The sequence below is a fragment of the Lagopus leucura genome, unplaced genomic scaffold (assembly GCF_019238085.1).
Source record: "Lagopus leucura isolate 7727_CA_CO unplaced genomic scaffold, USGS_WTPT01 Super-Scaffold_100002, whole genome shotgun sequence".
Classification (NCBI taxonomy): domain Eukaryota; kingdom Metazoa; phylum Chordata; class Aves; order Galliformes; family Phasianidae; genus Lagopus; species Lagopus leucura.
Genome location: NW_024962263.1, coordinates 71713994 through 71739214, shown reverse-complemented (window position 1 = coordinate 71739214; position 25221 = coordinate 71713994). Strand labels below are relative to the sequence as shown.

The 25221-nt window shown below is 38.8% G+C and overlaps 1 protein-coding gene across 1 annotated transcript; it reads right to left on the bottom strand.

Annotated features, from left to right (window-relative positions):
- Window positions 1–2068: 2068 nt before the first annotated feature.
- Window positions 2069–25208, bottom strand: DCAF13 (DDB1 and CUL4 associated factor 13). Its single transcript, XM_042869831.1, has 11 exons — window positions 25081–25208; window positions 23467–23666; window positions 22116–22223; window positions 20214–20303; window positions 19230–19385; window positions 18484–18561; window positions 16433–16515; window positions 14353–14517; window positions 11433–11568; window positions 3765–3928; window positions 2069–2964 (listed from the first exon to the last, which is right to left on the bottom strand). The coding sequence occupies exons 1-11, from the start codon at window positions 25148–25150 to the stop codon at window positions 2877–2879; spliced, it is 1338 nt and encodes a 445-aa protein (XP_042725765.1). The 5' UTR covers window positions 25151–25208; the 3' UTR covers window positions 2069–2876.
- Window positions 25209–25221: the final 13 nt, after the last annotated feature.

Here is a 25221-nt window from a genome sequence, read left to right as displayed (position 1 = left end):
GACCCAGTCTCAATAGATACTCAGACACTAACTAGCTATCTTAGTATTCCAGCGCTACTTATAAAATACAACAAAGTTTTAAATCTTAACATAAAAACATTCCCTATAAGTACTTATTTTCCTTTATTTTAAACATTTCTATCTCCACCAAGTACAAGAGGAGCTCAGGAATACAAAGCTGTAAACACACCACATTGGTATTGCAGACCTCCAGGACTAAGCAAGATGAATTCTCTACTCCAACTGTCCCACTATTGGTCCACACTACCTGGGTTATTTTGCTTAATCTCAAACACAAAGATATGGCAAGGATCAGAAGAACTATTAGTGAAAATCAGGCATGCTGCATCACTAGTCCTAAAACCAAAGGAGATTAAAACGATTAGAATGGTACCAAACCCACTAGAAGCTGGCAAGAAACACCACGGAAAGCTGTGCAAACTGAAGAGGTTGTTTAAATGATTCTTACAGGGGAAAGAGAACTTAGGGATAGAACAGAGACAATGAGGGAACCATGTAAAATTTATTATGAGATTTAAGTGGATTACAGTAATATGCAATACTCTCTATGGGACGTTTAAGGGAAGTACCAATGGTGAGTGAATGGAGAGACAAGTGAGAGTGTGTACAAGTCCATGCCCAGGGCTCCCCTGAGCACACAGACCACAAACACCACCTGCAGAATTCTGAACATCCTCCTGTCAAAAAGGCCCAGACCACACCTACCCTGTTTTCAAGTAACATGTGAAGCCATGGGAACACCTCATTCCAGAACACAGGCTTTACCTTAGAATGTTAAAAGAAGGTGCCCCACTTGAATATATTTGATGACAAGACTAAGATCTCTGCATAATACCAAACTCACAGAACTTGAAAAAGAAAAGGAATTCATATCCAAATGCAATAGCCTCTGAGTACTTTGCTATCTTTAAAATTTCTTTTCTCAGTACAGCACCAATCTCTCTGATAAGCTGAGAGGTTATGGTTATCTTACTGGATAAACAGGAAGATCTTACTGATCCTACTAGTAGCATTACTTGGGGGCCTGTCTGAAATCAACAGCACAGAAAGGACTCTGAACATAAAGAGATGCTTTGGACACAGTTCTGCCATGCAGCAGAGTTCCATGCTGTGACAAACCTAACTTCAAACTGAAACCTCTCCAGCTACATTCAGAGTTTTGCACCAAAGCTAGTGAACCCGACGTGGTAAAGCCTGTTCACACCAGAAGTTAACATGACTTAGTAAATGAAAAAACCAACGACATCAACTCAACCTGAAGAGTTAAGGCTGGAAAATTCTAATTCCAGAATATCAGTCTGATTTTGCAAATTGCTCTGGACTTGACTACAGCTGTTTCACAAACCGTGCTGTGGATCACACAATCTCCCTAAATTTTCTCAATGTTTCAGGAAGGAAATAAACTATTTGGCACAGAGCACACTGTATTAGTGCAGCAGGCACTCAGCCAGCATCAGTCTATTCCCTGATCTGTTCCACTGCTTCTCATCATCCTACTTATAGCTCTTCAAATCTGCTTTTCTTCCTGCATAGCTCCATAAGTTAAGAGATCCAGAGAGTAAAGGATACATTATGGCCTCTTATCACTTTATCATGATGATCCAGGAACTTTGCCCAAGCAGCGTTGAAACAAACAAGTGAAAGAGTAAAAGCTACAAACACCTATGGATGTTAGGACCAGTATAGGAAACAAAAAATGCGCTCAGTATGGTAATTACAAAGAGGAAAAAAACTTAGGTTATTATAATTTAATTCATTACTTTTGGTAATAAAGTCAGAGGGTTGGAAGAAATGCAGTTACTGACTGCAAATAGCAGTAAAAGGTTGGAAAACCTCCTTTTGCATGGAAAATGCTAAGCAACATTCATGGCCACTAAATGCGTCACGTTTCTGCAAGACAGTTACAGAATAAAAGACCCAGTAAATTCCAGAAGTTTTCTGAGTACCCAAGTAACTCTAGCAAAAAGCCAAATCTGCCTCACTGGAAAAGAGGCAAAGCATTTCCCAGTCAAAACAAACAAGCAAACAAAACCCTCCAGGCTACTGGTACCTTGGGGAATGTAAAGCTTTTATTATTATTATTTTTTAATATAAACTTCAAATATGAAACTTATTTTAAGTCTCATCTAAAGTTTGTCTGTTACAAATTTGTGCCATCTTTATCCAGATTGAGAGCTTTAATTAATACAAAAAGACTTATTCAACTATGCTCTTCTTAACATTAGTAACTTTAACAGTCTTTGAAGTTTTGTCAAGTCATAACAATAGTTAAGAGCAAAACAAAACAACTGTTTGTAGAGAGGTTCTTTTAGATAAAAGGGAAACAATACATTGTGCTGCAATAAATAGGAAGCAGAATATTTGCCAACTAGAATAATCAAGACCTACTCGATTGCATTAAGGTCATTTATTATTTTACTAGGTTTCTGTCAAAAATTTCCCTAAGTATAACTGGTTTTATGGTTCTAATGTAAAGAATAGTTACCTGCCTCTCAAAAATCTGTATCAATTTCAATTTTATTTTGCTGTAATGGTATCAGAGCATAGAACTTGAACTACTGATATCCTACACCAGTGATCAAGCTATCTGCTCACATCAGAAGTGTCAAGCTCCACTGAAATACAGAGTTAGAGCAGTAACATCAGACTGGTAATAAATGATTCCAGGGCCAATTCTTATGACTAGCCAAAGCAGGCAATGAGTTCACAAATTGGAATCAGTTTATGCTTGTAAGAAAAGCAACATCTCTGGAGCCCATACACTTGTCTTACCAATGCCCATAATATTTTGTACTGTGTATTCATTCAATTGTGACATTTTCTTTCATTGCAACATTTTGTATATGTGAAAACAATTACTGCACTACTGCCACAATATGTTTCTTCTTCTCTGACACCACTGGCACAGATCCTGGTTTGCTGTGCTTACGACGGTTCAACTCCCTAGAAACAGAAAGCAGAAAAATGCAGTTCAGTAGTCAGCACAAAGTTTTATCAAACAACAGCTTCTTAAGCGAATAGTGGAGACATCTTAAAATTCAAATACAATAATAACAGTTTTACTTTTATTAACTAAAACCAACACATCTCCCCATTTGAAAAGGAGCAGTGCACCTTTGTTAAGCACCCTTAAAATCAGGCAATCCATAATAGTCTTTCAAATCGACTCTTTTCTTGGGAGCACAGCTTACTTGGTCTTCGTATTAGCAAGATTTGCTGTTCAAGTTTGTAAATCAGCTGAGAAAGATGAGTAAAACCCATCACCTTTGTTTTTACTCCAGCTATGAAATTAACAGTGAAGTATGCCATATTCTGCTCCAATACATGACAATGATCCACATGACTGAAAATACTCATCCTAGAGTCTGACTTTAAAAAAAAAAAAAAAAAAAGCAACAAAAACCACAAAACCCCCGAAACATCCCCCCAGACAGGCTGTTCTGTCGCCATTGCAGTGTTGCATTATGTCACAGTAGCAGAGCATTGTAGCTCCTTATAACATGACATTCACTCCTGGTCCATCAGCAAACTACTGGGAAGCAGCCACTCCTTGTTGATGCTGGCATTTGTCCGTGTTTTTCTTACAATCACAGGTTAATCAATCCACTGATTCCTGGTCCCTTTTCAGATGCTAGAAGTAGCTCACACTTGCTCCTCTCACACATTCCCATACACTGCTGCCACAGCACCAGTTTTGTCAACATTTTGTTAAAACAAAGATAAAACAAAGGTGGAAGACATACTTCCGCCGCCGAGCTTCTCTCATGATCCGCTGCTCTTTGATTTGGCAATAGATACTCTTAGGCAAGTGACGGTGCCGAGCGATGCGTTTGATCTGTGGATGATGCTGGAACTTCTCCTTCAACTTCTGATTGTAATTCATAGCTGCCTTCTCTCGTGGTGCAAGCTACAAGGAAAACAACACAGGTAAACATATAAAACAACAGGGACTTGACTCCAGGTTTCTCTAAAAAGCAGTTTGAACTTTTAATTCAAATGGCTTCTTTCTAGCAAGTTTTAGTGCTTACAGCTATTTAGGAATTACAGTAGATAAACATTAAAACCAGCAACTTCAATGATGACTCACTGTTCAAACATAAAACATCACAGTCTCAAAGTTCAGAGCAGTAACCGAACTCTCCCAGAACAAGATTTTAATGTGCTCTACACAAGGAAGGAAGAATAGAAAAGGCTGATAGGGTAAAACTTCCTTGCTCAGTCTGCTGTTCTCCTAACCAGTGTAACTTCTGCTGTGAAATTAAGATTTGCAGGTTTCAATTGCTAGTCAGTATAAGTACAAAAGCTGAAGAGGAACTGTGTTCATGAACTGCTTTGCAGACAGATCTGTACATGGCCAAAACCTTACATGGTGTCTTGATCCATTAGGAAGCACGTTGCATATGAAAATTCAAGTATTAACTTGCCTATATGGTACACAGGGCATTCCAGCTTGTATCACAAACATGAAATACAGGAATGCCAATGTTACCCCCAAAAGACAAATTGTATCCACATTTAAAATTATGTCTAAGCCACCATTAACAACACTGAAAGTCAGAAGTGTCTTTCTTGCAGCTTAATCTCTGGAGGACTTTTTATTTTTTACCTAGGCATGTTTCCTCTGCTCCTAGCACTTGTTTCGTAAAAGGAAAAACTGTCTGCAATGTTTCTGCTTAAAGCATGCACTGCTTCACAAGGAATAGCAGTTTCTAAGTATTGTGGATTCGTATGGACTTGAACCACAGCAGCAAGCGAAGATGTATGAAGAAAAGCCCTGTACTGCACAAGTCACTTGGGCTGTAGATATGTTACTGTAACAAGCCCTGTCTTCTCCTTCCTACCTGTATTTTGTGAAGACACTACAGAGCTCCACTGTTTCAGACATCTAAAGACCCTTTGTGCTCTCAAACAAGCAGCAGCACAAGTCTTTTACCCTTCCCCATGCACTGAATCCACTGCTAACTGCACCTGAAGTCTTACGGACAAAGTAAGTAGTTCAGAGTTCTGTTAATCAGTCCCTGCAATAGACTTAAGTGCATTGATTTCTTACTTTATGAAGAGTAAACAGAACCTGAGTTTCAGACAAACACAGACACAAAAGGCAGAACAACAAACCCTTCCCCAATTTATTACACAAAAAAGTGGGAATTTCACCTCCATTATGGAGCATACTTTTTTTTTTTCCCTTTTGAAACTAGCAATCAGCTATTTCTTCTCTACTCCAGAGGTCACCTTTAGAAATGACTTCAATCACATTGCATAAATTCTGGATATATTATACTCATACAACTTAGTTAAAAAAATATCACTAATGATCTGTTAGCAATAACTCAAAAATATGGCAAAGCAGTTTCTCTTCTGGGACAAAAACAAAGCAGGTATCAGATGGAGAGTTGCTCGTCACTCAAAATTCTTACTCAAGTATCACAGTATTAACTTTTAATCTCCATTTGCCCACACCATCTTATTCACAGATGGAAACCCTTCTGCTTTACCTACATTGATCATAACCTCTCTAATTGCAGGTGAATACATTCCTCAATTCTAATACAATAAAGCCAGTCTCTTTAGCAAAATTCATTCCAGTGAGCCAACCTCAAGAGTTAGTTCTCTCTCAATGAGTCCCAGGTGTTCCCATTCCACCCAAAACTGCCAACATAATCAAAATCAAAGAGCTTTTATTTTAATTATATTCAATTATATTTCTTTAATTTAAGAAGAGCAAATCGCTGCAGATTTAGTATAACTCCAGTGATTCTGCAGACAAGAGGTGAATCTGCAGATTAAAGATACATCCAGGATACCTTATTTTAAAAAATTAATATAGATTAAGTAGTGGATATACCCAAGTCTCTTCCCATCTCTGTGTGAAATACAGCTTTTAGAAATGCACCTAGCTGGTGTCTCGGCATTCAATTACTGAACGGCAGTGCCTAATATGCCAGGCTATGCATCCACACGATGACTAAAAGAAAACAAAGCAAGAAGACCCCTGTATTACTGACGAGTGTCTATTTGCCAAAAATACTAGCAAGCCAAGAAAGCAGACTGAAGTAAGGTGCCAAATTCCAATTTCTCTCTTGCAGAGGCCATCTTGGACAGTTGAAGAAGACACCACTGCTTTCCATATGCTTTGAGCTGAGAAAAATGCCATGAAGGCAGCAACACAAGGTAGCAGGATTCAAGATTTTGTTTACAGGAACTATAACACTCTGTAGAGCATTAAAAAAATAAAATATTGGGATTTCCATATCACGAGTGAGACACACTCAGATGACTTACGACCCTTTTTCCATATATCCTGAAGTGAACATCCAATTCCCTCCCTGTATGAGAAATCAGAAATCATGCGTATGCAAGGATTTGTGCTGCTACAAGAGCACTGCTATGCAGCAAACACAGTGAAAAGAGGGAGGAAGAGCCCTGAAGTGCGAGCTGCCAGCAATAGGAAAATACGTGCTTCACTAAACCATGCCCTCTTTTCTCTCTGCAGATGACAGAAGCTGGTTATTTCCTGACCCCTCCATGCAGAAGGAAGGTAAGCATTTTTCCAGAGCCCTGACTGCAGAGCTAAAGTCACCTTTAGCAAGTCATACTTCTTTTAAGTCTGTGCATTTGTATCACAGTATTTAAAAACTCTGCACTATTAGTTTCCTCTAATTCAGCAGGGGAATAGGAAGTTGCTGTTTATCTCTCCCGTCCAGATTGCCCTTCTAAGTTAAGGCAGATAGAACACAGATGAAACATTTTTAGACTGCAAACATATCCCAGCAATTCCCCACAATGTAATTTGTTATTTGTAATTTCTCCAACTGCTATGCTGCAAATACTCTAAAATCAATTGCTATGAAGTTTATTACTCATTATTCCCTTGAATCAAAACCTTACAGCTTCTTAACATCTAAGCAGACAAAAGAAAAGAAAGGTAACATAGAAGTGAAGAGCACAGAATCGTAGCTAGAGGGATGGAGCTACGTGTGCACTGAATCACAAAGGAAAATCACTCTGAAGAGAATGCCTTGTCACACAATACTGGTGCTGCTTGTTATCAGCCCCATCTCACAAAACAGAACCGTATACCAGAGGGAGACTGAAAGGATATACAATTACTTGGACTGTTTTGATGCTCTCCTGCTTATGCTCATTGCTAGACCAAAACCCAGACTTGTAACTGTACTTTCTCCAATCTCATTCAGTCCATACTTGAAAGCTGTTATTTCTGCGTCTTGTAAGAATGTATAAAACCTCTGTTCCACTTCTATTACACCCTTTTTTCACACTAGTTTTATGCTTACTGAGATACAAATCATTCCCAAGCATCAAGTTTTCTTCTCCAATGACCCAGCACTGTCTAATCCTCAGCTATTTTACGGTTTTACTAATTGAAACTTACTCTATCACTGCTTTTCCAGTCTTTTTGCTAGGACCTTTGTAACTTTTTTCCTCCAATCCAAAGGTATTCCTCTTCTTCAGAAATTCCAGCCCTCTCCAAGACTTCAGGCACAAAAGCCTCACAAACTCATCACATTTTATGTACAGTATTTGAACAGTTCGCAGTACCCTTAAAACTCCTGTTAAATTGGGCCTTTTGTTGCAGGACATGCAGAGCTACATTGTTACTGCTTTAAAAACAAAACCTTATAAAATCTTATTTGCCTTCACACTGCTACCGGGAAAACAAAAAAAAAAAAAACAAAAAAAAAAAAAGCAATTTTTATAAAATAATAATTAAAAAAGCACTGCATATTATTTTAAAGCAACTTCTGCAATTGCCTCAACAGAGAGATTTGGGTTTGTTACCCCTGCATAAAAACTCATTGTCAGTGGAGTGGAGACTCCACTGGAGTGGAGTGGAGTGGTGCCTCTGGCTCCTTAAGAGACTCGGGTTCTTATTTCAGTGTTTCACTGATTTTAAATAATGAGTGCAATGCCAAATACATTAAAAACCTAAAGAAACATGCATGTCAGAACTGATGACTGCTAGGGTAGCCACTGCTCAGGAAGTACAACTCTCCAACTGGATTAATGTTCATCAGTCACAACCCAAATACTGTATTCAGTCTAACTCCCTTGTCTCAGCACCGTGAAGTTCCAGGTAAGAATACACTCCCAACAAAGAACACAACATCTGATGATTACCTTCTCTGTTTCTCTTGCAGGATGTTGGTTGCTATCCCTCCGCACCCCAAAAAAAAATCCATCTCAAAATGCAATGTATTCAAGATGCTGGCATTATATCAGAAACACTGTGACCTTTGGATGAGTCATTCAATCAAATCTTCTCAGCTAAGAAAAATAGCAGACCAAGCAACTAAGCATTTAAGACACATTCTGACACTTCCGACAGAATTACTGAATGTTCAGCTTGAATATCTGAAATGTTCAAAAAATAGGCACTGACTATGGAAGAGCTGGACATTTATAAACTGAGTGAGCACATGTCTGTGAAGATAAGAACACCAGTCCTCCAACAAAGAGCAGATGCTAAAGAAAAACAGCGGAATCTGATAAGTAGCCATTAACACCTGCAACAAAGTCAGGAACAACCCAACTAGATGGACAAGAATTAATACTGCTGCCTGCATCCAAGTGATAGTCTGAAGTTATATCCAAGAAAGTGATAAGCCATAAAGACTCCACCCTAAGTCTTCACACCTATAATTAATCTCCAAACGTGTGAAAAATAAGATTTCATACTGCTGCCATGCATTTTTACAGCAGCTATAGCAGCTCCAGACAGTAACTACTTCAACATTCAAAATTCTATAATTTTTTAATCCAAGGTTTCAGCAATATAATGATTGAGCATGCTTCCACACAAGATACAGGGCTGTGAAACATTATCACTTTTTAATTATAATATAATTTTCGCGAGTTCATCAGCGCCATCCATCTGAAATGAGAGTAGCTCTACATAACCTGTTCCTTTGAAGTTTTCCTGAGTAGTCTTGCTTTCTTAAAGTGTTTTTCAACATTGCAAGGTAACACGATGCTTATTCTAAATGGTAACTTCAGTTACAGATAATGAAAAATAAAGAAGGAAAGAAACATGCAACTGATCCTACACGTTACAGATAACTGACAGTCATCTTGGTAGTTGTCGGCCAAACTCAACCCTACACGCAGACTCTGAGGTATGCCAAATAGCAGCAGTATACTTAAAAAACAGGCACAGCCTATCATGCATAGAATTCAGAGTCAGGTTAAAGAACAAGAGCATTAACGTGCAGAACATACTCAGCACCTGACAGTCTAAACTGGCAGTGCCTTTTTTAGACCCATCCACAGCCAGTTCTCACTGATGCAAATACTGCAGAAGAGGACAGAATGTCATTTTCTCAGGTACTTGGACTATAGTGCTGTAGTCCCTTTGGTACATAGTATTCCTGTGACACAGAAGTCCCTGGAAGTTCTCAAAAATGTTTAGATGTTGTACTGAGGGACATGGTTTAAGTGGGAAATACAGGCGATGTGTGGACACTTGGACTGGAGGATCTTAGAGGTCTCTCGCAACCCTGATTCTATGACTCTAAGCAGTCAGTTTTGCACATACTTCTAAAAGCAAAGTATCCTTATTCTTCCATAGGAAGGAGCTGATGTTATCTAGTAGTCAACAGATTGAATTTTGTTTTTATTTTAAAATGTTAGTAATCATTCTATACAAAAATGCTATTTTGACATTCTTTTTACCCACTTGTCCATCACAAAAAGGTTACAGAATAAAGATGCGTGGTAAAAATACCACAGATTACTCTGTTCTGGAACAGCATGTTAGAGAGACAGAATGGTCCTTCTGCATTAACTATGAAGACTGTGATTAATGAGAGAAAACTTCAGCTAACCCTGTAAAAAGGGTGTTCTTGTGAGCCTACACATACACCAACAGAAAAGCAGGTAACGTGTCTTGCCCAGTACTGCACCATCTAAACAAATTCAACATAAAACTCATATCAAAATGTCCAGAACAAGCTCTTCAAAGCCCTTGAGATTCACAAGTACAAAGCTGATATTTACATGTTAAATATTTTACTAAAGCACTACTTGGAAAAAATCCCAAGAATCAGTTCAGAACAGAAAGAAAAAAAATAGCATCCCAAACACAGAGTTAGTCCATTAAAGAAATCCAACTTAAATGTAACAGCCTGTAACCACACATGCTGTATAGGGTATAAAGGCTTTTTTCCCCCCCATTACTTTATAGCAAGCATGACAAAAAATAACAAGCCTTCTGAATGCTTATGTTGAGCTATGGCTAGGGACACACTCGTCATTTCAGCTGCGCTGCTCCATATGCAATCTTCCCCAGTGCACAGCAGCTCATGGTCTTTCCCAATCCACCCTGCATCCCCAGCACTCTCAGTGCTCCCACTGACCCACCACCCCTCCCAGATTCACTTCCCTCCCTGCAGACATTATCACTTCAACATTCCCCCCACACAAACAGCTGTATGGAACAGACCTGTCCCTTTAACAGTACAATATTCTTCCCTGAATTCCAGCTTCCCTCTCCTCCCACCTCAGTATTCTACAAGATCAAGCCGGAATTCCTCCAAGAATTACTTGACAGTTTTGCTTTTTCTGATGAGCTCAGAAAATGCAGTGTAAGCAACCCCAAGGTACCTTGACAACATAAAGCTACATGAAGGCATTACTTCCAGTGGACAAAGCATCAAATTCTCTCTCTAAACTCAATACTCAGTACTTTAACTCAGCTGTGTGAATGAATATATGCAAGTGGTAACTGTAACAGAACATTTTAGCTTTGTCCACTAATAACCTCTTCAACACGTGTAACTGAAAAGATATGCAACTAATTAGCTTGAAGTCCACTCTTACTAGGAAGGCTTCAACCAAACTGGCTATATTGTATAATTGTATTAAATAGAGTTCAGTCTAGCTCACACGCTTGATATTTGAGAGCTACACAAGCTAATGACCATCTCAGCTATGCACTGTAGTAGAGTTTACTTGCAGCAGTGCATATGCTTATGGTGGCACGGATTCGACATGAGTCAGTCAGGTCAAAATTTTTTATAAGCAGTAACCTTAAGCTTTAGTAGACAATTACACGTAGCAAACTCAAATGTACTGCTTTTAGTGCAAGGTTATGCATACTCACCTGTAGCATCAAGAAAAAAAACATCAGAACTCATTACTGTTAAAATTAAACAAGATGAAAAAGCTACCTTGTGTAGTGATAAAAGCGCATTCAATCTTACTAAAAGCCACAGTAAACACAAAGAGCTGTACTGCACATGTTAGTTTTCAAATTAAATACAAGTCATGCTACAACTTTACATTTTTCCTTTAGAAATAAAGTGTTAGAAGCTGAACAGGCTAACCAGCTGTCATAACAAAAACCACCTCAAACATCCAGCCTTGTGATAACAAAAAGCAAAAAAGTCTCTTACCACCCCCAGTTTTTCAGAAGCATTGGCCTTCCACAGACGAATATTCATCTCATCTGAGCCACACAGAATGTATTTATTATCTGAAGTCCATTTTACAGTGATGACGTGCTGCATCCGCTTTGTATGATACACCTCTCTAAAGTAAAGAGAAACATTTTTTAATGGTTTATTATCTCTTTTCCTACCAATGTCGCCTTTCAAATAGCAGAATTTTCTGTTCACAAAAGAATAAGTTTTTACTTTTTGTTTTCAAATAGTTTTCAGAACACAGCATCACCCACTGCTCCCAACCCCTGTGGCTCATCAGTCACGCACTGCAGCTGAGACCATCCCCTTCCCTCTACCCAGTTAGCTTTAAAACCCAAATAGTAGTGGAAGAGAAATACAAAATCAATATTCAGAAGCCATGAACAACTAGACTGAGCTTGATCTGGGCAGTGTGGGAGTGTGAGAAGAACGTATAACCCATGTATCACCCTAAGTAAGCTTTTGTAACATTAACCATCACTGTAATTCACACTCAAGTGATGCTCTACACTACAGGAACACTGCAAAGAACTCTGCACAAGTACCTTCCAAAAACACCGATGCTTACATCAGGTTTTACTGACATTAAGGTTTAATACTGTGTAAGCACATATGCATTTCCATAAGCATTCCTGTAATTACTGTCATTTTAATATTTGGCTCAGTAATGCATTTTTTTTCATTCACCTTTGAGGAATTCAGGATTTTTCCCTTCCTCCCGGAATTTTCAGCCTCTCTCCCTTCTCTTGTTTTCACCACAACTGATTAAATTCCATTTTGAGAGAAAGGAAAAACACAGAAGATGGCCAAATAACTTGAATACGTCATTTAAAAAAGCCCACACAGACATCAAGTTCCATTTACCAGGCATTTATTGACTTGAAATCAGCTTCCTAATATATGTTATTTCTCATGGCTATACAACTTTACAACTGCCTTTTTTTTTTTTTTTTTTTTTTTTTTTTTTAAATACAAAGCAGTGGAAGTTAGGAGATTCAATTTCAGCCTGGTGGGAGATCAAAAGTCTGAGTGAATAGGAACCCAATCAGGGTTCTTGTTCATAAATACCCTTAAGCGCCACCCCTGTTTCCCCAAAATGGATCAGACATTCTGTTTGGAGATCTTTTACCCCTCCACAGGATTTATTTCAACTATGCTGGTCCCAAAGAGTACAGCTTTTAGCAAATTTTACGTGTCCCAGAATGCCCCAGTCAGCTTATACAAAGCTAAGTTCTTCATTTGAAAGGCTCTTCCCCACTAGGATTTATAGCAGTCAAAGAAAAAGACAGAAAAAGAGAAAAGGAGAGGAAGAGAAAATGTTTCATTCAGGGAAAAAGAATGAGAAAAAGAGGAAAAATGTCTTCCTTATTAACAACCTGCTGTAATGTGGAATAAAGCCTTTAACTCTTTTACTGCTGCATTATGGGATCTGTTATTTCAATGAAGTGATTTAACTACACCTATCACCCCTCCTGTGAACATTCCACAGTACAGAAAACCTGGGGAGCAGATTTTAACCATGCTGTTTAACAGTAGAAAAGTAGGAAAAGTGGAAAAAAAAAAAAAAAACAACAAAGGCATTACACTGCCTAACTATATTTCAAGTAGTATTGCAGGACAGGAAAAACAAAACTACTCATAGGTTATGTTATAAAGGAAAACAACAACAGCCCTTCTCAATCTCTAATGAGGTACAGGAGCATACAGACACGTTAAGTAATGCATACAAAATTACAACAACCCAAAATAAAGACACAGTCCTCCCAATTAATACTCAGCACTCCCCATCCCCTCTAAAACACCTGAAATTTAAACCATCCTGGGGGACGAGGTTAAGGTGGGGAGACAGTGGAAGGAGAGTAAAAGAAAAAGAATAAAGGAGAGAAAAAAACCCAAAAGGCTGACAGAGAATAATGAAGGTGGGTTTATGAAGAACAAATGATACCAGATCAACCTGATAACTTGCTTTGATTTTCACCAAATTGAAAAAGAAAATAACGAAAACAGATTCAATCTGAACTTCAGCAAAATATTTAAAACATTGCTTTATGAAATAATACATGAAAATCTAATTCAAACTGAACTGTATTCACAGCACTGTCATATGACTCAGAACCTGGTTAACAAAGTATGAACACTCTGTACTGCAGTGCATGGAATTAGATCACAAAAGCATTCCATACTGATCCTTGGGAATCCACAACAGTGATTTTCACAGCATCTTTACTAATCATCCATACAGGATTAAGACAGTGCTGGAAAACCAAATGTTACAATATCGTAAGGCACTGTGAACTTTGGTGGTGACACAGTACAAAGTGACCTATAAAGATTGTAGACAGATATACCGGGAAAGAAAAGGAGATTGATCTTGGTTAAAAAAAACTACACATAAGAACAGTAGTTCAGAACTGATGCTCCATTTTCTTGGAAAGCTGTCATGGAAAAAGTACAAATTCATAGAGCATGCATAGTGGAAAAGATAAATTTAGTATACAATAAGTGGTATCACACACAGCAATGGAAGTAGGTCTTCTATATAAGTAACTAATGCTTTCTTAGACACATAGCCTCCATCCTGGATACTTATGCAGCAGAAAACAAAAAACAGAAGAAAAAAGCCAAATATAACATAATTCAGAAGTTGTACCAATAGGACTCCACTGTAATTTTAATACAAAATAGCTAAAGTACAGTTAATTATTAAATACAAGTTCTACTCTAAGACATTCCAGAATTAGCTGTTGGTTACATGACCTGTTAGTGTCAAGCTGTATACAGAATAAGGCTTCCAGATCCACTGCAAGTGAATTCCTCAGCAAAGTTAGGAACTAAGAACTTTTGTGGATTATTGAGGTGCAGGAGAACAAGACAGAGTTGTAAAATCACTCACCTGCTGTGACCTTTGTCTACAGGAAAAATGCGGACAGACTTATCGAAGCTGGCAGAAACAAATTCTTTCCCAGTGGGTGAATAATCCACATCAAGAACAGCAGACACGTGGTCCATGTGCACCATCACAGGTGATGTAAGGTAGCGCATGTCAAAAGTATACAAGCTGCAGAATAAACATATCAACTGCTTAACATCCAAACAACTCCAAAGTGAATAGTTCTTTTTGCTTAACAGCTGCTTTAATCATGCACACACCAAACCTCAAGAGAGAATTCTTCAAAACTGCAAGTAACAAATGAAAGGAAAGAACGATGTAGTGCTTAGAGCCTGAAAAAAAGCTTAATAACTAGAGGCTGAAGCAGACCTCGGTGGGTTTTTTTGCTCACTCTCAAATAACAAAGATCTCTACCACTCCGTACAGCATCTGTCCCTGGGCCATTGACTTTGCCTATTTGTCCAACTACCACACTGCCTTTCTCAGCTCCCTCCTCTTATATATCATGTGAACTCAGACAAGCACTTCTCAATCAGTTATCCTCATCATGTCAAGCCCATCAACTCCTAGGTTTCTAGACTTTCCCATATTAGAATCTCCTGGTAATTCAATGTCTGCTGCGAAATTCCTGTTTGGTTGGCACCTTTCCCTATAGCCTAGTTGTCTTTGTATCAGACAACCACTGACTGTAGGAATCCAAGTAAAGCTTGGTCCTTCAGCACAAAGAGACGCTACGTCAGCAGAGCTGAAGACCCGCACCATTTACAGTGCCTGTAAAAATGAAAATTAACATAGCTGCTGGAGCACAGCTGGTTTGCTGTTAAGCACTTCACAGCTCAGGCTTACTTGTACTCCTGTGAATCAACAAAACCTGCTGATACATAGTAAGGTGTAATAACTGCATACATCATTTATTTGCCCAGTACCAATAAATAAAGGTGCATTACAGACAAAGCATTTAATTAAATTAGCTTTAAGTGTACTATTTGATAAAACTACTATACTAAAATTCTCACATTTAGCAGTAAGCTTTTCATCCTCCTTCCAACAGATGAATGCATAGTTGGAATTAATTCAATGTCTTCTACTCAATTACTTACTGGCAACTATACCTCCTCCTCCTGAATTCTCAAGAAAAAGTATGCTAGCATCACTTTCAAAACTGCTACTTCATGTAATCAGCTAACACTTCATGCATGTTTTTGATACACGCTGCACACAGTTTACCAGAGAAGAATTTACCTTAATGGCTACCAAATTTAGCTTACTGCAGGGAAAACAGCGATGTATAAATAGATTAGATAGCCTTATCACACCATAACCAGAACAGGTGAAAAGTAATACTTTCAGTACAATGTCAATTTTCAAGGTTTGGGCCAGATTCTATCTCCTTGGAAAAACAGCCTTAAGATAAGTGATAAAAAATCCTATGTTCTAAAAGAAAGCAGTGATCTATTGTTAGATCACTGACTTCCTGGAAAAAAGGATACAGAGCACATTTTGCAGTGGCCTAGTTTTGAAGAGGCAGCTTTTTCAATAGCAGATTAGCTATTCACATGCACAGTATCGCCCAGAAGTAAAAAACAGCTCTGAGAAACTGAAAGGGTAAGCACTGCAGTCTTTGGAACCATTTCATAAAAGATTAATTTTAAGAGATGTTCTCATCAAAATAGGTGATTGGTACAATATATCAAGCTTCACAAGACCTGGTAAGAAAATAAACACTTATACTGATTGCCTCAGACTGGACCAATATTATTTCCCTTCCAGGTCCTATTGTAAATTATGCTTGCATAGGTTAAAACTGTATTTCTGTAAATTGCACAGGCTGCCTGGAAGAGGAACAGGCAGTCTAGTACCAATTGTAGGGTCTGTTCTGTAGGGTTTTTTTTGTTTGTTTGTTTTTTCCCTTTTTAAGTCACTGAGTTTATAATTTGCTGGGTTACTACTTAAATGTTCAAACTTACAGTTTACATAGGTGGTTTTTTTTTTTTTTTTAATGTATTTTAACATGATGATAAGTCACTAGCAGACTGAACAACATACCACAATCAGGATTATCAACAAGCAGGATAACACTTACTTGTAATCTTCGTTTGCTGCAGTAAAAATAAAAGCTTCCATGGGGTTCCAACAGAGTGTATTTGTCCTCATGTTCAAGATAACCTGAAAGACATTTACCCATTGATACCTTGCTGCAGACAGTAAAATACTGGTTATATTTTAAAGCTTCTCATACCACAAGAGATAAGCAAACACCTTCTAGATACATAAGCATGGTAGACCAGTAGCAACATACTTGAGGAGACGTATATTTAGCAGCACTATGATTGGAACTCAAGACTTCCTGCCCCTCAACACGCGATCACTGCAACTAAATTTTACTTTACAAGCCATCTTGAAAGCAAGTACTTCTCATCAGTCATTTATCCAGAAACTAACATGTAAACCTGGATCATCTTAAAGATCTGACTTCATCATATTTACAGCTACATTAATGTATACTGTTAAATACTGTATAAACAAACATGCCTGGGAAATGGTATTTCAGAGAATATTGTCATTAATTAATGCTCTGAACCAGCATCTGCAAAGCTATTATAACATTCTGATGTATAACTATGGGGCACTTTACGAACAAATAGATCATTTTCTGTAACACTGCAGGCCAGCCATAACCCTACTTGAAAATCCTGAAGTTTAAGTATTTCTGCTCTCACTTTACCATATCAAAAAATACACATATACATATGTATAACAAAATACAGTTTTACCAATTATATTTATTAAATAATGAACACAATGTAATACTGATGGCCTCTACCGAACCTACACAAAAAACAAGGATTGTGTCCTTTGAGTGTGTTCATATCCTTATGACTCACATTTTCCATAAATCCTCATTTCCTAGGTGATGTTATTCTGCCCAATATGAAGTCTGTACTGCAAAATACTACTAATTTTCAGAAATTACAGGCATCCAGAGCAGAATGCAATCATCAGCTGTCTGAACTGACCTCAATTCTGAGAGCTGAAATTTACTGAAAGGATAGGCCAATGAAAAACCTTGTGTTTACAGCAGTCTGTACACTAGAATTGGTTCAAATTCCATTATTGTTTTTTTAAATATAAATGATATATAATTATTACAGAAGCAAACAATCTAAGAGGGTTCTTTTCCCTGTTCAAGTTTTCTGGGCACTGCAAAATGATCACAAAACTAACTGAAGCAGACTACAAGTAAAATAAGTCTTTTAAATCATAGCTCAAAGTAGCTCTAATATTTCTAGGAAATCCAGCTTCTATTTCAAAAGGGGTCAGGTTTGGTCAAGGTCCCTGCTCTGTATCTTGTTTCATAATTTATTCTCTCCAACTTACAGCACTCAGTTCATTGCAGCAGTGGCATTTGGAACTAAAAGAGAGCCTAAGAAGAGGACCCTCTGTACAGTTCTGGCATTCTGCATGGAAACCTGGGCTGAGAGTGATTCGTGTCACTGTGAAGACATTAAATAGCATTTCAGAACCATCTAGACCTGTAGCAGTCGCCTTCTACTTTTGACCGATTGTAGATATGCTTAGTCATTAAGCAAGGGAGAAAAAAGAAAAAGAGTCCTTATTAAGACAAGACAGCATTATGAAGGTCCTGAGAACTTGGCTATGAAATGTTTACAGTACATACATAGAGAAGGATTTATCTCCACAAAAAAGAAAAAGACTCCTCCACATGCAGAGCGAGGCTCTCTAGTGGTGGAAAGAAAGTGCCTTAGGAATTACCTTGTTTATTTCTGGCAAGGAGGGGGAAAAAAAAAGAAAGAAAAAAATCACACGTACAGAGAATGCAATACAAGAACATGAAGTTCTGATTGTGAAATTGCTGTCAGGTCAGGCACTTTATCAAGAATTACAATGCAGTGAGCACGACAGCCTGTCTCAATGCAGGAAAAGGCTCTTTTAAGTCTGCATGGTTTAAGTTTCAAAATTTACTCAAACTCAGTTAAAAGACTCCACATTAAAGATGAAAACTCAATGAGATCACAGAGCTTTGCTTTCTCTACCTTTAGCGCTACTTAGACTATTTCATGTTCACTATGATTATTACTGCCAGAAGCTTCTGTTGAAATTCAGAGAACATACCTTCTTTAATGGAGTTGATTGTCTCATATCATACAGCACAATGTTTCTGTCAGAAGCACAGCTGCCCAAAAGGTATGTCTGAATAAACAAATAAATAAATGATCAGTATGTATTGTTTCCTAAGAATTTCTAGTGTAAGCAATAACTCATATCAGATACCTATTTCACTGAGCTGGTAGTCAAACAGCAGTTCCCTTCACTCAAGTAAATATATTACCATTCTTGGCGTGCAGCTAATTCTGAACACTTTAAATAGTTTTTCCAGTAAGTTTCAGAATCCACCCAGCCCTCTTGATAAGTAACACTTTCTAACAGACTTGACTTCAACTACCAGTGCAGCCAGCCTCAGCACTCCATGACCTGCTGCAGAAGATTAGAGGCTGCTGCTCTGCCACAAGAGGAAAAGTTGCTGCCACAAGCGCCACAGATGAAAGCTCCACAACCTCACAAACACTAAGCCACGTAACTGAGATACAGATATGTACTGCTGCAGGCAGAACACAGCCCTCCCTGCTTTGCTTTCTTTTCTCCCCCATCAACAGGATGAAATGATGGAGATAAATGTGCAGTACCACCTTCTAACAGAATATGCCTATGAAAACACATATATAAAGCCCCCTACACATTACACTGAAACACATAACGAAGTTTGTTTGGAAAAAGCAGTTAAAGATAATGTTAAGACAGTTTAGACCTTATGCTTATAAAGAAAAATACTGACTTCCAATACATAACAAAAAAGTTACCTCAATTGGATTAAATTTTACACTGCTTATGCTATCAAAACCCCATGTTAGAGAACACATGGGACTGGTCCTTTGCTCATCCCAGATGTCTACTTGCTGGCCACAGGTGGCAAAAACAGCATCCCTCCAGTGGTGATCAATTCCTGTATACACTGTCTGTAAAGTGGAAAAAAGAAAAAGCTTACAAAACCAAATGTATAAGTAAGTGTTTTCTGATCATTACATGTTACACTGCCATGCTTTTATTTGTTCATATAACTGAAAACCAAGTTACTGTTCCTGCTGGAAACTGAGTCTTATTAGGAGTACCGCTCTACAAAAGGCTGACATTCTGGCCTCTTTCTGTCTACAAGACAGAAATGCATGCATTTATTGCTAGCTTCCAATGGATGGGCATTAGCCACGCTTTGTAAGTGGGCTTCTAACTTCAAAGCAAATGGAATTTTAAGGGTACAAATTTTCAATCAGAAAGTGAGACATAATCACTAGATATAGAGTTTCAAGTTGTCTATTCATAAAAAGCATTCAGTGTTGATAAACTAATTTTAAGAACAATTGAATGTGCTGAAGTATACATTTTTTCATCTGCTTTTGTCAAAAATAAACCAAAACTCTGTTTTGAAATGCTGTAAGATACAGCATTAAAAGAAAATTATTTATTGAAGAATAAGTTTTTACAACACACAGCTGAACAGAAATCAACTACAGAAGATCTGATCTGTTCCCAGGAGAGTGATGACTAGTACAGACAGCACTAAGCAGTCTGCTAACATTTGAGATACTCCTCTCTAGTTAAATATAAATTAGAATAAAATTTTGAAGGTACTTTAAAAGGGTCATTACAAAATTTGATGAAGATTTGATTTGCAACACACTGTGATAACAGGTGATATCAACCTATTTTTCTTTTCTCCAAAAGCTAGGTAAGAATTGACTCAGTTTAATTCAAAAGGAATGTGGGAAATCAATGCTTAGCTATACTACCTTTCCAAGAATTGTATGAATTGGTTCCTCTTCTTCTCCGTATCCTGGGCTCTCCATTTTCCATTGCTTCACAGTTTTGTCATCACCAACCTAGAAAGAGTGAAAAAAGGATGCATTTTACAAAAATATATTCACCAGACATCTGTGCAACTAAATATGAGGAACTTTGCAAACTAGAATGGATTATTAGATTTACAAAAATAAAGTGCTCTCTCTGTTCACCATTCACTTTTATACCTGCAAGAAAATTGGTTTCACTTGTCATAATACTTCACTAAGAACTGATGAAGTTTATACGTGGCCTGGCTGGGATAAAGTTAACGTTCTTCACAGTAGTCCATATGGTGCCAGGCTTTGGATTTGTGGCAAGAACAGTACTGGCAGCACCAGTGTTTTGTCTACTGCTGAACAGTGCTTGCACTGTTATCATCCTTGACGCTCCCATCAGCAAGTAGGCTAGGGTTGGGTTGCAGAAGACTGCAAGAAGACTTGGGGGGAAGGAGGGGAGGAAACAACAGCTGACCTGAACTGGCCAGAGGGGTATTCTGTGCTACGTAATATCACCAATAAAAACTGAGGTAGAGGAATAAGAAAATGTGAGAGAGAAATTGACTTCCAGGTGGCTGCTGCTTATATACAGCCTGCCTGTGGAAGCAGTAGAGCAATTTCCTTTTTATTGCTTTTTAAGCAACAAAAAAAAATTTAAGATTGAAACACGTAAGATTTTTAAATTAAGTTTTATTTAAACCATCTAAGCATTGCTCCCAAAAAATCCTCTATGATCTAGTTGTCACTGTGGATACTTTCCAACTATTAAAGGAGACGCTTCCAGCACTGAATAGTAGAAAAAGTAAGCTGTAAAGAGAAACTAGTTATGTCAGGCTATGTTTCATGATTCTTAATCAGATGGCACCTTGAACTCCATGTTATCTTTTGGGAATCATCTGATTAGCATTTAAACTGTTGTAAGGCACTCCAGTTCAGGTGCTCCAGTTGCGTGTGCCTAACACCACACCGCCTCTCACACTATGCTGAAACAACCTTCCCCATCGCTGCACAGTGACCTGGGCCAGGGAAGCAGACAAAAATGTTAACTATACAAGTCAAACTTCCTCTTCTGACAGTGCTACTTCTGTTTCTTCCTCCCCTCTCTCAATTTTCAGAAAGATTGACTGACAAAGAGTAATTTGGAGTCATTAAGAATTTCCTGCTGAGATATTCCTGACATTGTAACTGGTGTCCTCATAACCTGGTATCTACTTCAGAAGAGATAAATATGTAGTAGTTAAAATAGCTCTTGAGGGAGGAGGCGAGCAATTTCTTTTTTGTCAAGCTCAAAAGATATACAACCTCAGCACTCTACAGTGTTAAAGAAATTAATTGTTTTATCATCACAGAATTGTTCTAATCCAAACAGGAAGACTCACTACTTTCAGACAGCTTGCGTGCAACTCAGTTACATGAAGTTAATGCAAATGAATAAAGCCTTACTCACATAACCTTACTGAACATGATTATCCAATGGAAGCCATCCTGAATTACCTGCCTATCTTTAACGACAGGCTACAGAAATATTTAGAAAAGTAAATACTCATACATCTTCCAATAAATGTAATATACTTGTTGCTCTAACAAAAGCTAGTTTACTCAAAATGTAATTAGATGGCTATCCTCTAGCAATTATCTCTATTTATTTCTTCCATAATCTTCAATTACACCCATAACACAGCACCAAAAAGCATTTTCATCAGAAGCAATTGTCAGGTTCAGAGACAAATTGAATAAAATATAAATAGCTTCAGAATTGGTGCTTGTTAAGTGTTGTACAGAAGAGAAGTTGCCTACTGGAAAACAAACGGTGAACAGGTGTTAAACTACATTAAGGAGCAACAATATACTTACAGTAAAGAATGATGTACCACAGAAACGAGCACACATGCCTCGAACAAAGCCTTCATGGGCTTGGAAAGCACGAATACACTGTCGTTTGGTCAAGTTCCAAATTCTAACCTGTCAAAAAAGCAAGAGTATTCTGTATGTTCTTAAGTTTCCCCCCCCCCCCCCCCACAGCCTGTAACTCAAATACAAGAGCTCACACATGCTGAAACAAACTACCTATGCTGGCTTGAACAACGACCAGATTTTATAATGCTGAAATTATTTATTCCCTTGTTGAAAAAAAATTCTGAAGTGCAACTTTTCACTTCTTATCCCATCTAGACTGTACACTTATTTTTACATTCCCCTATTTTTGAACTAGAATTCTTGCTAAGAAACAACAGCAATCATAGTTTTAGCAAATATAAACTCTTTAAAGTGAAAAATACAAGAAAATAACCTCTGCAACAAAGTGTTCTCAGTCCAGTTGCTGCAGTTCATTTTATACAGATGTCCAGCTTCCACAAGTATTTCAGTTTGAGAAATTGGGCCCATTTAGGAAAAAAAAAAAAAAAAGAAACAGGAGCTCCATTTCCATGTACTGTCAGCACTCAGTACTGCAGTTGCTCTACCAGCAGATAAGAAGTCTGGTTTCACATAAATATATTTCCCATCTCTTCAAAAAAAAAGAGAAGTTCCCCTACACCACCACATGACGTGCATAAATTCTGTAAAAGGCAGAAAGCAGCCAGCTACCCAGAATACCTCTTTAAAATATACAAACCTTATCAAATGAAGAAGTGTGTGAGAGTACAGAGAAGACAGGCAATTCCCTCCCCCCTTGTAGCTGACTCTTAAAGTATCCTTGATTGCTACTTTTAAATATTTATTTAAAATTTCAAGCAAATGAAGAGGTGGTTGTTGTTGTTGTTGTTTTTAAACAATATGCTATACTATTCCACAAAGTTTCTGATCGTGTATCCCTTCCCACATCTTATCTGATGTAATCTTCTGACTGCAGCAGCTCACCTTCTCTGGAGGGGATGCAGGTGCAGAATAGGAAGAAAAACAATTACAGGCTGCAAATAGTCCACATTCACAGCTGCAGTATGAGGAACTGCTGCTACTCACTGCTGAGAGCTGCTGCCTAAAGCTGTTTTAAACTCTGTATGCATTGGGAGGTCACAACCTACAGCTTGAGGAACACTGTCCTGAACTGGGCAAGCTGCACCTTCTGAGAGAAGGTCACATCTGAACAAAAGGTAATATCACAGCTAAAAAAAAAAAACAAAAAAAAAAACCACGAAGTAGGGAGCATTTAACAGTGAAAAAGAAGAAACAGACCTTTTCATTGAAGTTTCTAACTACTGCTTACCTCTCCATCGCATGCTCCAGACAGCACTGTAGACAAACTCTTGGGGTGTTTGACTATGCAATTAACTCCATCTCTGTGGCCATCGAGTGAGCTTAGAAAAGGTTTTGCAAACACCCGCTCCAGCTTTGTTGCATTCAGAGCTCTGACGTACTCACGTGCAACCTCAAATGGATGCAGTGCAGGGTCATAGTTTCTTGGAACTGCAAGAAGAGTAACACAGACATAAGTAATGCAATAAGAACTGTAGGTCAAGGTGAATTGAATTAGAAAACTTTTCCCATTAACTTTCCTGCCAGGTGGGGAGTTTTTGGGACACTGAGATTTTTACACCCAATACTAAGGGCCACCCTGCATTTGTCCATGCAGATACACCTAGCAAGAAACTGGGAAAGACAGCGGGCATTGACAGGGTGCTTATGGTGCTACCTGCTCCATTCTGGTTTGTGCAAAAAGGCTGAAAGCGCAATGGAGCAAATGACACCAGATCATGCACCAGAAAGTAATCCCTAGTTCAGCCTGCTGACTTCCAAAGGATATCTGACACACACTAAAACCTCTGAAATATGATGAAATTGAATTGTGTACCACCCTGTCACACGACAGAGAATTTGTTTTAACAGCTTACAGACTAATCACACCAGGAAAATAAAGATGTGTTAAGTTCCTGTCCCAGCTGGTGACTTTAATCTTTTTCAGTGTGTTAGTTACAAAGCCACAATGAAATAATTACGAATAACTGGTATGACAGCACAGCCACTTATCTCTGAATCAAACCAACAAAGTACATGCACTTTAAACTGCTGTGGGCCTAACATCTCGCTTAAGATGGCTGCATAAAACCAAGCCCCAAGATCATACTATGGCTTGGGTTGGAAGAGACCTCAAGGCTCATCAAGTTCCAACCTCCCTGCCACATGCAGGGCCACCAATCTCCAGATCTGGTACTAGACCAGGCTGCCCAGGGCCCCATCCAACCTGATCTTGAACACCTCCAGGGACGGGGCATCCACAACCTCTCTGGGCAGACTGTGCCAGCACCTCACCACTCTCTGTAAAGAACTTTCCCCTGACATCCGACCTAAACCTTTCCTCCTTGAGCTTAAAGCCATTCCCCCTTGCCGTATCACTATCTATCTGAGTAAAAGGCTGACTGCTCTCCTGTTTATAATCCCCTTTTAAGTACTGGGAGATATGGTCCTGCTCCTTCTGACAAGGGCTGCTGGTTTTACACATTTGATTTCTCACACTAAGGAGAAGTTGTGTCTCATTTTCAACATCTCAGAGGTGAAAAGGTGTGATCACGCAAGAAGAATTGTGACAAATACCAGGAAAAAAAAGAGCGAAAGAGCGCCAGTAAAACCAGCAAGACTCTGCCAATCTTAGTATAGGATGCACTGCACGATGAGGCGCCAGCAAAGAATCAGCAACAAGTACAAAACGTTCCTATGAGTAACCACGCAGCACTGAGGGCGCCCCACGAGAACCAGAACCGGGACGAGAAAGCGCCGCGCAGCGCTCGCACCCCGCGGCCATAGGAGGAGCGCGGGAGCCCCCGAGCAGCGCATGGCGGCCCAGCCAGAGCCGCCCTCCCTCCATCTCTCCCTCTGCTCTCACCGCGCTGCAGATCCAGCTTCGTCTCCCGGACGTAGTCGTCGGGATTGCGGCTCAGCACCTTCACCCGCATCCTCACGGCCGAGCACGCACACGGGCACGGACACCCACTTCCGCCTCGCCGCCCAACGGCCACCTCCTTCC